Genomic DNA, 15,244 nt, shown 5'->3' with positions numbered 1-15,244 from the left:
AGGTTATGTCGAGGGTAACGGGCCAAACTTTTTTCCTCACAACGTAACATACGAGCTTAAAGTGGAAAATGGCCTTAAAAGCATTTTTGTTTGATAGAAAAGAGCCCTTAGGGTATGAGCCCTATGAGTATATGTGTGTGTGAGGATGGACCCTTGTAGGGCGCCTTTGTGTGTAGGTTAAAGTACCTTGAGGGCCTGACTGTAATCTGTTAGCTGAGTTCGGTTTTATTAAGCGTTGTTCTCGTTTTCTCCGCTGAAAATAGTTTGTATTAACAACCTACACAACAGTTGTTTGCGCGGGTGTCAGCGGTGAAAATAATATGTGCGCGTGTGTGATGTGCATTCTTTTCGGTAGATCGTCTCCTCCTTAACCAGCAGACAAAAGTCAACCTTTTACTTGTTTTCTCATCTTGCTTGTGACGGGAGGGGACGACTGTAAGTACATTCAGAAAGAGACTATGGAAGGGGGATGCAACTGTTGACAGAGAACAATTCTCAGATACCACAGAGTCTCGCTGCATCGTGACTGCTGTTTCTCATGATCCACCCCATAGAGCCTCCATGCCTTTATCTGCTGCTGTGCGAGCTTGGGGTGAGGGAAAGGGAGGTAACTGCGAGAGGGGTGGAGACCAATGACCGCCTGGGCAACAGGGGCCTGGCCTCCTACCACGGCCCCAAGCGGCCTCGGAGCTAGAGGAGGAACCGCCGTGATCTGTCAGTGGGGAATTTATACGGAGAAAAGGGAGCTGGATTCGACAAAAGAAATCGACTGCGGCGGATCTGGAGAAACGATTCCGGATGACTATCACGCTCCATAAATCTACATGAAACATGGCGAGCGTCTTTCAGCGAGGTACACGAAGCAAAGGTCTGGTGTCGTGAGCTCTTGACTGCACGTGCACTTCAGGTCAGGGCATCTCCCAGTCATTCCGATACCTGATATCGTAGCGACATGCCGATCTGGCGTAGTGGTTGAAGGAGTGCGTGAAAAAGAAAGAAAAGGGAGAGAAAAAAAATTGATAGAGTGCTATATGGCTGCCACGCTGTTAAGACATATTATTGTGCGGTGTGTTTGGGGAGTTGGGGTGGTGAGTGGGTGGGCGGGGGATGATATATCGATAGAGAGGAAAAACAAAAGCACCAGCGAGGTGAAAAACACGTTGTTCTCGGAGTCAGCAATTCACTGACTGGAATACTTTCTTGTGTTTTGGTCTGTCTCCGCCTGCGTTCCATCCATTTATTTTATGATTGTATGTTTTTTTTCTGTTCTGTCGTTCATCGGTCCCTTGGGTTTTTTCGTTCTTAGTCCCCCCACCCCGCGCTTTTTATTTCCTTTTCATTCATCTACTCCTTTATCTTTCTTCTGCCACCCGCTCAAACTCCCTTTTAATTTTATCTTCCCATTGTTTTTATGTATGTCGCGTGAAAGCTTATGTCCGCTTCGCAGAGTTCTAATAAAAGATCTTCGCTTAGTAAAAAGTGTTATAGCTTTATAATTTAAAGTGGCAGTATGAATGCAGTAGTTCGTGTTAGAGATGTTGAAACGCATCTATTGCACACACACACACACACATTTCTGTGTTTTCCCAGAGATTTCAATGGCTATAACTTACCTCCCTCTTGTTTGGTCTTTTTTTTTTCTGATGATGCATGACAGGATGATTGTTATATATTTTGACCTCGCTGTCGTCCACATAGCTTTATGCTGACATTTCAGTGGAGCATGGACTATGTTTCTTAGCTACACTTCTCTATCTTCCCATGTTTTTTTTTGTCTCTTAGTGTCTATTCTGTTTCCCCCCACTGCCGACCATATCCAGATGATGTGTGTTTGGCGATGCAGTGCGTCTGACAGGGACGCGGCAGTCATGGTTTCTCAGCAAAGTTCAAAGGCGTTAAGACCTTTTTTTTTTTAAAAAAAAGTGGGGTTTGGGGTTTTTTGTTTTGTTTTTATCTTTTTACCAAGTGTGATTGGCCATCGCGTCAAGAACGATGATCGAAAGGTAGTGCATTTGCGTGTTAATGGGATGAGGCTGGGGCAGCCAGAGAGGAGTGTAGTATGGAAGTTTTGACAGGCCGTATGAAAATACCCGAGAGATGTATTGACGTCAGCTGGGAGACATGATTGCTAGGCGAGTTTTCCCCTCCATCTATTTCCTATCTTCTGCGCTGTCTTTTGCTTCAGGTTCATAGTTTTGCTTGATTTCAGAACGCGTGCACGGCACCCCACTCCCCCTCCACACCCACATACAGAGACCCTCTCTCCTTCTCTTCGCCGTCCCCTCTTCATAATATTCATGATGATAATGAATGTGTTTTGAGAATATTTTTATCAGTGGAGTCAAAACTGGCCAAATTTATAAGGGTGCTTGAGTGTTGGCCTTAGGGTCATATAACACACTGTTGGAATTATCTCCAGTATTATTATACCTCTGGTCTGTGGGATGAGATGAGGGGGAAGACCTCCTGATGGTGTGCCGACCGCTGAGCACTGCTCCTGATTAAATAAAGATCATTGCTTCGGCATCCTAGCCAACCTACAGATCATCTTTACCTTTGGGATACCGTTGTACCACCACAACCTACCAACACACTCGGAACCACATATTGACATCTCACTCTGCTAATAATCTGTTTATAAGTTGCTGAAAAATAAACAGTTTCAACCATCTGAACCGCTGACCTGCGTTTGCTGGAGCAGTTAATTTCATGCTTCCTTCACTGGTGAGCTTTGTACCGACGGGCCAAGGAGTGTAATAATACTAGAATTCGTAAAACGCATTTCCCCGCGTAAATGCGAGCTCAGTCCGCTGCATGACGAAAGATTACAAACAAACCGACAGTCAAACATACAAGAAAGATAAGTGTCAGCCAACGGGTGACCCCATGACATACTTGAACGTGGTGAACCGAGGAGTGAGTGACTAATTTTCACCGCCTGAACTTGATGTCTAGGCGAAGGGAAGAAAACAGGGGGAGTGTCTTGTGTAAGAGAGTTCTGGTGTTTATCGCATTTTTTTTCTTTTATCTCACCACAACCCTCCCCCCTCTCTCTTTTTTTTTCCCTTACATCTAATCTAAAGAAAGATCGCAATCTGACCATCGACGTGAACTCTAAGCTTCATCACATTGTCGATGACTCTAGCAGCCTTTCTGCGCCCGGACCACCCTCCTTTCTCCTACAGCAGCATGCTGCACACCCCACACGCAAGCTACCGCTCACTTGCGATGCCTCCACGATAATCTCCTCGATTTTAATCACCTCCCAGAGCGGTTTCTTCACCTTGCTGGTGTGATGGTGTTGTCCAACACTTCTCTATCGCCTCCCCCAATCTCTCCGCACAACTACCCTCCCGCTCTCGCTTCCTCTGCTGTAGCCCCCCTCGCTGCTGGTGTTGTTGCCCTTTGCATTTCACTGGGAAGCAGCTAACCCCGGGGACACGCGAGCGTGTCGCCAAATCACGTGACTCGCTGGGTGGGGCCAGGGATGCGCGGCAAATCGAACCGAGGTGAGCAGGCCGCGCCTGGCGCTGGGGGTGGAGCTGATCGAGATCGATGAGCAAAGGATCGGGCAGCGGGGCTGTTGTGATTGTGTGTATGCGTGCGTGTGTGGTTTTATTTTTCCATAGAGATTTTGAAAGGTTATTGGATGTATGGTACGAAAATCATGGATTTTTTTCTGCAGGAATGTGTTGAAATCGTGCTGAATTTATTGTTAATCACATTCCTCCTCATCGGTACGCTCGGACACACGCACAGCACACAAGCGCGCGGACAGGCTCTGTATTTGTCGCCACATGTTTGTAAGAAAATAAAAGAAAGACTAACTTGTTGTCGGACCTTTTGATGCTGTATATCTGCCCAGCGGGAGTTTGGAATGGTCGTTCTCATTTTATGAAGGGGAAAACAATATCGGTATTTCTTCGTTGTTTTATGACTTGGATAGAGTTTTTTTTTTAATCGAAGCATCTGTTTCTTGTTTTTCTTCACCCGCGCAATGTAATGTATTCGTGTCGAGTGATATTATTCCCAGGTCAAGCTGACCTTTGTATATTTATTTATATCTCATTCACGTGAGAAGAGAAATTCTGGGTTTTTAATGCACTTACAGTTCCTCGCGGCTTTGGAGTTAACATTCTCCAGATATTTGTGTTGTGCTTTATTATGGTTAGCTGTGAATTACCCAGACTGTTCTGACATCGTATTAGCAAAGTTTCTGATGTAGGCGCCAGTGAGTGGGATTAACCTCTCCATATGTACATTCATGCAGGAAAGAAGGTTGTGAGGCTGGTTGGAGGTGGGTTAAGGGGCTGGTGTGTGTGTAGGGGGTCGATAGTAACTTTGTAAATTGTGCACTTAGGCGTCTTTGTGTGTTGATATAAAGTGACTAGCTGGGTACAACTTGTGGGAGTGTTTGAAAGGACGATGCAATGGTACTAAGTCGGTTTAAGAAAAATTATGCACTACTTGTTTCTTATTTTTATTAAAAGTTCATCTCCGGTGGTGGAGTAGTCTTAAGTGGGTAGGGGGCGGCAAGGAAGGCTAGGAGTGTGGTGCACCGGGGTGTGGGGTAGGGGTGAAGACAAGCAGTCGCGGACCTCGCTGCACCGTTGCGCCTCCAGCAGGAAGTCGAGTCTCGGCTGAAGGGAGAAGTCTCGGTCCGCCTGACCCCCGGGCTGCGCACTATTAATCACGGAACGCGCCTGCGTGGTAATGACTTCCGAATCAATTTAACTATCTCTTGCCTCATTTATTAGAGATTGAAGAATTCTCGCGCATCGCGGCTCCTCGCCGATCGCTCGCCCATTTTGCGCTCTTCTGGCCTGGGCGAGATGGTTTCTGCATCTGGCTGTGTCTGTTGGCAGCTGCCTGCATGGTGGGGCAGGCACAAATATATTGGCGTTGAAATACGGAGCCTTACTTTTACACAAAGTGCTCTCCCCATGGAGATTTACTGTGGGTATTCTGTTGATTCAAAGTTGGGTAGGGATGGGGAGAGAAGAGAGAAAGAAGGAAAGAAATTTCGGTGCCTATCTCATTATTTTCTTGCTGCTGTCTTCACTTACTTTGGAGTCTTTCGCTTCCCATAAATATCTCGATTATGCGAATGAGAGAGAGAGAAGGTGGTGTGAGAGAGATCGTGCAGACAAGTAGAGGACTTTGTCTTCCCTCGTCTCCCCTTCCCCGAACAGCTCAGAACACGTGTCCATTCAAACCATCAAAGAACGAAGGCAATAATGAATGTTCTACTGTCTGTCCGAGCGTCAGCCCGCACTTAAATGTGAAGCATGCTTTTATTCTTTCCTCCTTTTTCTCTCCACTTCCCTCCCTCCGCCTTTTCAGCGCTCTTTCGTTTTCATGTCGCATCTCGCTCTTCCCCTCTTTGTGTTTTGTCTACAACGCCTGCGCACGCGCAGATACACACACATACGCAGGCACGCACATATTCAGGCAGAAAGACAAAAGAGAGTTCCATTGCTTTGCACCAATAAAAGTTTGCCGTTATTTATTTCGTAACGAAACATTTTTGTTAGGCTTCTCCTTTTGTTTTTGTTTTTTCCCTTAGATGTTTTGGAAGACGAGGGAGCGGTGGGGGAACGGAGTGGTGTGTATGAAAGGAAGGGGGGAGGGAGAACTGGAAGGTAGAGGGACGGGTGAAGTGGTGTTGCAGCTGTCTGTTGATGGTCTGTACCACATATGTTAAAAGCTTTCCTGTGGCAACGGCGGCTTCACCGGCTACGCTTAATAACTTTGATAAGTAATAAGACGGCAAGGAAAGATTGTTTTGAATATTTGGCAGAGGTCGCTTGATCCCAATATAGAAAAGAATTTGGTATGTTCCCCGTGATTCGGTCCTCCCACCCTCTCTCTTTCTCTCCAGCGCACTGGCGCGGGTGTGTATGCACCCAGACGCTTTTGTTTGGTGGACTTTTTTTTCCAATCTTACATTTTACCTGTCAGCAGTAGATATTGTACATTTCTGCAACGCCTTGCCATCCTGCCTTTTTTTAAAGCGCACATCATTTCTTGCTGTTACGTTTTGTTAAAAAAAAGACCGGGTATGCTTTAACTTTATGACTTGAGGATACCGGGTAATCTATGCAACAGAGCACAGAAGCAGCATAAATATTGATGGGCGTGACAAGCAAACTAACTGGAAGTCAACACTGGGCGGGGACGTGGTGCGCAGCGCTGAAGGACGGCGATGCCAGGTGCCCGTCAACTCAGGCAGCATTGTCAGGCGGAATGGAGGAAGGAAGGAAAGGCGCACGTTCTTGGCAAGACTCAGATGTGGACAGGAACATGGCGCCAGAACCGTATGTCTGTCGCCAAACCCTGGCTGCAGGCGCGAGACCAGGTCGTCCACACGCAAAGCTCGGATATCAATCTGCTAGACAATGATCCCCGGCACACGGCGCACCACTCAGGCTCGCCCTCACCTCGTCACCTGTGTCCGGAGGATAAGTTGCCGGATACGGACCCCCGTCTCCTTTCCGACTCTAAGCCTCGACTGTCGGCCGTAGTAGGGAGGTGTCACCCTCACCCGGTTTTAGGTAGGCTCTGCTGATGTCAGTCCTTGCTCCTTTTTTGCTGAGATTTAATAACAACAATAGCAATACTGATGGTAATGAGAGAAGAACATATTGCTGTCTTCATAGCCATAACAAGGTTAGTAAGTGTTGGCAGATGGTCAACCTTCGATAGCTCAACAAGCTTTACTACACCATTCGCGCCCACACGCATACACACACTGTATATAAAGAAGTAACAAATGTAAGCAGAAGTGGTGACTTTGCAAATCATTCTACCAAAGTCATTGCTTCCTAGGTTCCCATTCCCATTATCCTCCTTCCTTCCCATCCCACCACAATAAAAAAAGAACCCACACATTTTTGTCAATAGCGTTCTTACTAAAAAGAAAACCCACTTTATTTATCTAAATGTATTGGTGTACGTGAGATAAGATCAGGAACGGCTGGTGTAAACTCCCAATTATATGAACCAAGGGCAATAAGATATTTTTATTGTTTTTCTTGCTTCGGAAAAATAACTTTAGATAATGACTAAGCCAGCGCGTGGTTGGTTACTTCCCCTGCTTTAAAAAAAAAAAAAAAAAGCCCGTATCCTAAATTTCCGACCTCTCACCTTCACTTTTCGACGACGAGCGCCTGTGCGTACATAGCATCTTTGCTTATTTACAGAGACAGCAAAATCATACTTGGAAACAGAAACAAAACTGCACTTTTTTTTTTTAGTTATAAAGGACGCAGCTTTTTTTTTTTTTTTTAATCTTCGTTCTTTTGTGTATATAGAAGAGGGGTGGGCACACATGTATCCCGAAATTATCAGATTCCGAGTTTTCTCCCTCTGTGTGTGTGTGTGTGGTTTTTTTTTTTTTTTTTTCTTAAAGTGTTCAGTAAAGGTGTATATTTAAAGAATTGTTGTAGTTTTGTAGTAATTGAACTTTGTAGGCTGTAGACTTTTTGCACGGATTTGGGAAGGAACGAAATAGAGAAGGAGAGTGAGGAAAAAGAGAAACACAGATTTTAGGAGGAGGAAGAAGAGGGAGGGAAAATAATTAGGGGTTTATGGGAAGGATGCCTTATCCATACACTCCACCCCAGGTTTGAGACTTCGTTGCACCAAACACCGTGTTGATAGTCGCTGACCCATCTCTCCGTCCGTTCACCCATTTATGTCATCATCTGTCCATCCATCGGAGCGTGACAGACATCTGAGCTGTAACGAGAGCACCAACAGAGTGTGAGAACGCACGTCACTTAGCGCGTGGCTCAAGGTGCATCCGGGGAACAGTCGGGGCCGGATTCTGAATCGTCACTTCATCAGCCCCATGCTTCGATGTCTTTTGCTGCGGCTAGCGAGGATCTGATTACCGCCTTCCTCCCAACACTGCCTGCCATCATTGCCTTCTCATCAAAGCCTTCATTCCTCCTTCTGTTTCTTTCTTTACCTTGCTTGTTTGTCCTTTTCTTTTATATATTTCTTCTCTCTCTCTCTCACAGAGAAAGAACAACTAGAAGCATTATACGTTCATTGTAGTTTTGCAAGAACATGTAACTAGATAAAGACATAATTTTGGGGCGCATGCGTGCATATTCTTGCAAACACGCGCAGACAGACATCCAGACCCACAGACCCACATGCGTTCAAACTCTCGTGTGATTTTTTGTAGCTTGTATATGTGTGTGTGTGTGCATGGGCATGCGTGAGCAGTCATTTTATATTTAGTCACACTTAGTCCATTTTCCTTTTTTCCCCCTTTCTTTATCTTCCGTTCTTCGAAAAAAAAAAAAAGTTAAAAAAGAATTGTGGGTAAGTTTTTTTGTGCATGAACTCCCACGCTCTTGTGCACGTGTACGCGCATCCAGTGGAGAAATACAAGCAAACACCCAGGATGTTTCTATCCAACCATTACATCACCATTTTCTGGGCCTGGTAATTATGTCGGCTGGTCGGGTCGGTTATAATGTATTTATATTGAACCATTGGCTGAATAAATTTAATCTCTCATCCACTAACCAAAGTAACATGAAATTTTAATAATATAAAGTAAAACCGTTTGCTACCTTAGGATCCCTAACCTGTAGTTGCCCAGAATAAAGTTGTACTTATTTTTTAATAAATTTTTTTAATTCTTGTTTATTCATAAATCTCCTGTACAACTCCTTCTTTCCTCTTTGCCAACGGTACTGCTGATCAACGACTTTCTCAGTAACTTGCAGTAGAAACAGTCATTAGAATTGTTCATTACGATTACAGTCAGTAACATTAACATGTGCATGGAAGCAATATGTTATCCAATACATTTTTCCTTCCCGAAATACAATCAGTTTAACACACTTATCCTGTAGTCGCCATGCCACAATACTGTTAACGTGGAATTATAGCCAACACTTGCATCTTCAGCAAACAAACTCAAGGTTTAAACCTATGGCAAACGTATTTGAATGATTATTAATAGTCCAGCATGCTTGTTACAGTATTGGCTGCTGTACCAAAAGCTTTTACAAAGTCATTTTTATACGGGAGTTGATGTTGCGGAGCGCGAGTATGTGTTGTTGACGCCAGGTACTTTGCAGCGGTAATGATGAGTGTTACTGGGGTCACGTGACTGCTTTACTTGTTTAACGTTCTCTTGGTCTGGTAATCTGTCTACGACTAATGTGCTTGTCGTAGTTGTTTTCTGTGAATTGTGCAAAAAAACCTGTTTGCTGTCGTCTCTAATACATCTTTAAAGCAACAGAAATAGTGCGTACGGTTGTGCAGGGGTGGCTTGGATTACCGGATATCCGAGTGTACGTCTCTATGTCAGGCCATGCTTTAGCTTGATAAACGATTATTGCAAGCAAAAAGCAACCCGCATAAAGGTGCGAGTGTGGAAATTCCCTGTGAATGGCATAGTTAAAAGGGGTGGAGGGTGAACAACACCTGAACGATGGCGCACAGTGACGTAAGCTGCGTAGCCCCAACTGCTCGGAAAGAAACCAGATCCACCTTGAGTCCACGAGAGACGAGTTCAAAACAAGGTAGGAGTATCCTTTTCCCTCCTGGGCAGGTGTGGGTCGCCCGGGATGTTGTGAAAAGCTGGGACCGGGGGCCTGGGCGCAAGTCTGGAGACGAAACTGCCTGCTGCAGGAAGCCACGGCTGTGGAACAATCAAGATATGTGGAAAATGCTGGCAGCACATGTCATGCAACATCTTCCCCCATAGTCCCCGGCCCCTTGGCGCTGCCCTGGTCTGGAACGCGCGATATCGGAATTGTTTACCCACACTCCTTCCGGCGGGCCGGTTACCGACTCGGGTAGCTGGGAAAACAGCGGCGGAGAGCTCGGGGTGAAATTAGCGGCACTGGGCGGAAGTTTTTTGTCCCCGATAGCGACTGATCTATCATGCGGTAGAATTTACGTCGTATTGTTTGACATGTTATTTGAAAATATGCGGTTCGGGCTTAATTCGTCGGCCGCGTGATGTTTTTATGTCAGCGTGCGGCTGGGCCTGTAATTAGACTGTAATGGAATATCGCCCCACTGTTTCCTCTCCCTATTTTCGCCTCGTATTTTTCTGGCGAGCCTTCCCTGCATCGCGAGGCCGTCATTACTTACAACTTTGAGAAGTGGTGTCTTCCATCTATCTTCCTCCATCTCTGCCTCCTCCATCTCTCTCTCACCACACACACGCACTATCTTTTTCTCTCCCACCGCCCTCTGTCTATCTTACTGTCATATTAAAGACCAACCCGAGTAAGACATTTGTTTGTTTTGGGGTTTTTTCTTTCCCGAGTTACTGGATTGATTCAGATATAAAATTATTTCATTCCCAATGTGGGATTCGTTTCCTTTCGTTCGCGAGATACATCGACATTGTCACACTTCGCTCAACGAGCATTTTATCCGAGCAGTCCCATCGACGACAGCATTGACGACATTATCCTGTCACGTTCATAGTGATTGTCACGCCTGGTACATCAGTGGTAATCTTTAGGCTAAAAGATTTGTTATTAAAAACGAAACTTTTCCGCTCTGGTTGGTCTTTAACACCCGTTACGTTTCATGCAGCGGGCGAGATTTCACTTGTCATGTCAGGCTCGACTCGTGAAAATCCTCTTTTCCTGGCCGTAATCTCTCTCTTAATCTGTTTGAAGTCATTTTTTTGTGGTGTTTCTTTTTCCGTTTTTCTTCATCTTACCCATCCTTCCAACCCTTCTTTAGTGTTAATCCATCGAAGCCAGCTTCCGGGATAGCTGGATGATGAGCGTAAAAGGGTGGCTTACACGCCGTAGTGGGCAGTTAATGTAAAAGTTGACTGTTAGGGTATGGTGCATGGAAGACTGATCCCATCCATCTCTTTTCCTCGCCTTTACGTTTACTGATAAATCAGATACCCGTTTCTTCTTCGAGAAGACTGCTGAATGGGTAGGGGAAGGGTAGTTTTGCTGTCGCAGGTACGAGCGGGTCTCGAATCAGCAACCTTCTGAACCACAGATGACCAGACTTCTTTCTCGAATGGATGATGAGCATTGGGCCATTCTGAGCACAGGGAGGTCTTGAGCTTTGTCATCTTGTGTAGTCTGGCGATTCTGCCCTTTGTTCACGGGCTGGTGGGTGGAGGTGGTGCTTCGTGACTGTTAGCGGAGGTTGTCCTTGGAGGACTGATTCCGCTGACTGTGGGACTAGAAAGGTATCGTCTCTACGACAGGCTAAATCCTGCTGCTATTACCTTCCCTAACTCTCCTTTTCAGTTGTCAGCTGCTTGCTTTGCCGGCACACCCGGGGATAGCGAACACAAGATTCAAGGGTACGCATATGAGCGGTTATTTCCCCCTTCCCACCTTCCTGGTTTCCCATTCTCTCCCTTTCGAGTAATCTAGACAAGTCGCCTTCTTAGTTATTGTATCCATGTTTCTCTTTCCTTCCTTTCAACTGTCAGATGTCCCCATAAGCGGCGGCTTAGCTGTAATGTTCCTTTCCATCAATCGCATGCCAGACAGCTTCCATTCTTACCTTTCTCTCTCTCTCTCTTTTGGCTGCCATCTCTTTTTTGTTTCGCGTGCTGTCCCATTCCATCCTGTAATTTCTGGGATTGGAAGGTGTGCATTTCTAGAGAATCCCTTTACCATACACTTTTCAAACATGCGGTGAGACGTCTGTAAATAGGAATATTTTGTGCGAATGCATCGGTTCTCTGTGCATTCTTGTGTGCGCCCACAGTAACGATAAAATCAGTTTGTCAAGTATATTTAAAACAGTTTTGAGTAATGACAGCCGGTCGTTCTCTTTCTTTTGCGCACATGCGTGTTTGTGTTTGTGGTAGCATTAAAATAGTGTGCGATTAATGTACGTTCATATCACCACAGTTTTCTACATGTGCTGTGATTATATCTTGCCATGTTTCTCTTTGTCCAGGCGGCAACGTGATCAAAGTGTGGGATGCAATGGCCGGGGGCAGACTACTCACAACGCTGAGCCATCATCACAAAACAATCACCTCCCTTTGCTTCTGCAGCCAACACAAGCGCTTTATGTCAGGATCACTAGACAGGTCTGTATCATCATCATCATCATCATCATCAATCATCATCATCGTCGTTATTTTCACTGATCATAAGATATATTGGAAAAGAGAACGTCGAAATTTCATTTCCGAGCACTGCTGGTTTTGTTAGCCGATAAAGTGTCTGAGTAGCTTGGGTGGTTGTAAATAACAGGTACATTCAAGCTGGGGAACCATGGAGCCTGTAGGCAGTAGCGTCCAAACCAGAAGGCGCGCAGAATAGCTGGTGCTATACCCGTGATATTTTCAGTGCTTTCCCCTTGACCCAACTGTGGCATGGGTACCCGACTTCTCACAGAGTTAGGAAAGGTAAGGCACTAGAGGCGCGACATAAAGCAGGCGCCGAGATATAATTTTTACCTCTTTCTCTCCCAACCACCCGTAAGGTCACGGGGTTAGCTTAGCTTTAGTCGCAAGCATTAGTATTTAACTGTCTCGTGTTTAAAAGCCGCTGTCCGTGACGACAGCATGATACCCGCAATGTTCTGTACAGAACATAACGGATCTCTTTATGGTAGAGGTACTGACCATCATATTCTGCAGTAATAGCAGGCGACAACAACAGTGTAACAGTGGACCCAGCAGCAAACTGCTCAAGGCAGACTGCTAACCTGAAGCTGTTAGTCGCCGTTGTCCTTGGTCTGATGAGGGAAAACTAGCCAGGTGACTCTAATTTAGGTGTCCTTCAGTTTGTATTGGTCAGTTTCTTTCCACGTACCAGCCTGACATGTTCCAGATTCCCGCACTATGTGTATCATGTAAAGATGCAGCTGCAGAGACGGAGACCAATACCTTGCTTATCCTGCTCTCTGTTGACCTCAACATGTAAAGGTTCATCCTTGTCGGCGACTTCTCTAACGTCTCAAACTGGCAGATCGTTCTCTATTCCCCCCTCCCACTGTCCCCTACTGATACGCCAACCTTGGAAGAAAGAGAAGCATTTTGCTCTTGCCCACTTCCCCTTTCAATCTCATTCCCATTTTTTCGACGCACATGAACTAAAATGTCTGCCACTACACTCTGTTAAAATGTCCGTTCCCCACACCACCACCACCACACATATCATTTCCCGCATCCATATCAAGCGAGATGCCACTCGTTTTCCTTGAGCTTCCTCCGTGGCACTGCTTGATTGGAAGGATAAGCTCGCCTCGAGATTTCGCGCTCGGATGTCGGCCCTCACATCAGCCCTCGCCTTGGAATGATATCTGACCAGAAGGCAAGGGACGAGTCCGTTTGATCTGCAGCTCCCACGCGCCCAAACAGTAAACATCGCTTCCAGCGATAAATGGCCGAAACATCTGTCGGAGACGTCGACAACGTGGCCGAGACGAGGGCGCGCGCGCGAGAGGAGATGAATGATCCTACATCCTTGTCAAACATCTCGCTAGTCGCCTCGTAGTTGATCGCTCATTGTATCTCTTGCCTGACAGTCGTGCGTTGCTCTCCTTTCCAGTTCCGCCGCTGAGGTGCCGATGATGATGGTCGGCACGATCTGGACTAGATATTGGAAGGGAAGCTAATATCGGGAAATCCGCGCAAAGAGATAGGTTTTACATTGGGGTTTCTGCCCTGAATCCCTCAGGTCGTGATGTCTTCAAACGTAAACCCTCGATCACACTTATACTTCCAAATCGAGCAACAAGAAAATGTTAAACACTTGGTTAACTGACAGGCTACATGAGTGCTGCCAAAGAACAGAGGTCTATCGATACATTTTGTCTTACTTAAGTAAATCCGAAAAACTTTGAGAACCACTGCCATAAGGCATGACCAGAGGGAGCAGCACTAAACTTAGTTACCCCACTCCTCCCTCGTATTCATTCTACATGCTTTATTCTGCTTTGTCGTGTTATTTGGACACACGGTATGTTGTTATTATTATGTACTCTGCCACCCTCGTTCTGGAAAAATCCGAAACAATTAGGTGCAGATAGGTATCTCAGAGGTGAACTGAGATTTTCCACAGATGTCACAAACCAAGGAGCTAATTTAAATGTAAGGAAGACAAAAAAAAAAAAAAAAAATTACAACAGACTTTCGTAACGGAAGAAAGCGAGGGCAAAAGCTGACCTATAGAAGGTACTGCACGAGAAAGAAGGGCGAGAAAAAAAAAAACCAGTAAAAAAAGAAAATTGAAGAGAAAAGGAAAGGTTTGGTGGAAATGTTTAAGACCGTTAGCTATAGCATACATTGCAGTTATGATGTGCTAGCAGACAGCGAGTAGGTCGGTATGATGTATGCCCCGAAGGGCATTTGGCAGTAATTGCGTGTTCCCGGCATGCCTTGTAGCCGGGCAGCGTAACAAATAGTTGGGCAGGGTGGTGGTGGTGGTGGGGTAGGGGGTTACGGACGTAAACCAGCGGCTTCCTCACGGCCTGCGCCTGCCGCTGTCCCGGGGCTCACAACGAAGAGCGACACCATCGGCAGATGTGTACCCGACTTCCTCGCAGCCAGCAACCCAACTCGACATGACAAATTGCTGACGAGTTAACAAAAGGGCGAAATTTTGCTTGAACATCAAAACTGTCCAGAGTGGCACGCCATCTTGTTTCTTTTGCTTATGTTCGGCGCCAGAACTAACAGCTGCTACCAACAATCACATCTTTGAGGAGAGGGTGGGGGACAGTGGGGGATGGAGCTGGTGGGAGGAACGAGCATCAAGACGGCCGAGCTGGAATAATATCACCTTGTGACGGGGACATGAGAGCAAGACAGTAAGATCGCGAGATAGCGATTGCAAAAGAACACTGGGAAAGCAAGGGGAAGTAAATCACATTGCTGTATTCGCGGCATCTGAAGATTAGTCAGTTGCTCAGTTTGACTTGCTGGAGATGAATTGATGCAAGGGGATCTTGTCTGGCCATTTAACCATTCTTAGAGAGTTTTGTTCGGCTGTCTTGTTGTAAATTATTAGAAAACCACAACAGGAAATCGTTTTTTTTTTTTTTTTTTTTTTTCATAGTTCGGTTGACTGTTCCGTTGTTGATCACTGTAACATATGGCGGAAAAGGTTTTATCTTTTTCCTACCAGGTCTTTGGGATGTCTTGTATTCGCTTTTCGAAAATTTCATCTAGGGCCTGTCTTTGAAATCTTTTGCCTGCCCCTGGGATATGATGAACGATGTTCTGCCTCACAGAGATAGAGAGAATAACTTTAGAAGCAAAAGG

The 15,244-nt window shown here is 45.7% G+C and overlaps 1 protein-coding gene across 1 annotated transcript in view; it reads left to right on the top strand.

Annotated features, from left to right (window-relative positions):
* Positions 1-15,244, top strand: part of LOC112553963 (U3 small nucleolar RNA-associated protein 15 homolog) — a 49,205-nt gene that overhangs the window by 26,759 nt on the left and 7,202 nt on the right. Inside the window, exon 7 of the mRNA XM_025221506.1 lies at positions 11,926-12,061. Within this exon, the coding sequence (XP_025077291.1) occupies positions 11,926-12,061 (136 nt within the window). The remainder of the gene's footprint in view (positions 1-11,925; positions 12,062-15,244) is intronic.

This window comes from Pomacea canaliculata, linkage group LG13 (genome assembly GCF_003073045.1).
Source record: "Pomacea canaliculata isolate SZHN2017 linkage group LG13, ASM307304v1, whole genome shotgun sequence".
Classification (NCBI taxonomy): Eukaryota; Metazoa; Mollusca; class Gastropoda; order Architaenioglossa; family Ampullariidae; genus Pomacea; species Pomacea canaliculata.
This window is presented reverse-complemented; position numbering and strand designations above follow the sequence as displayed.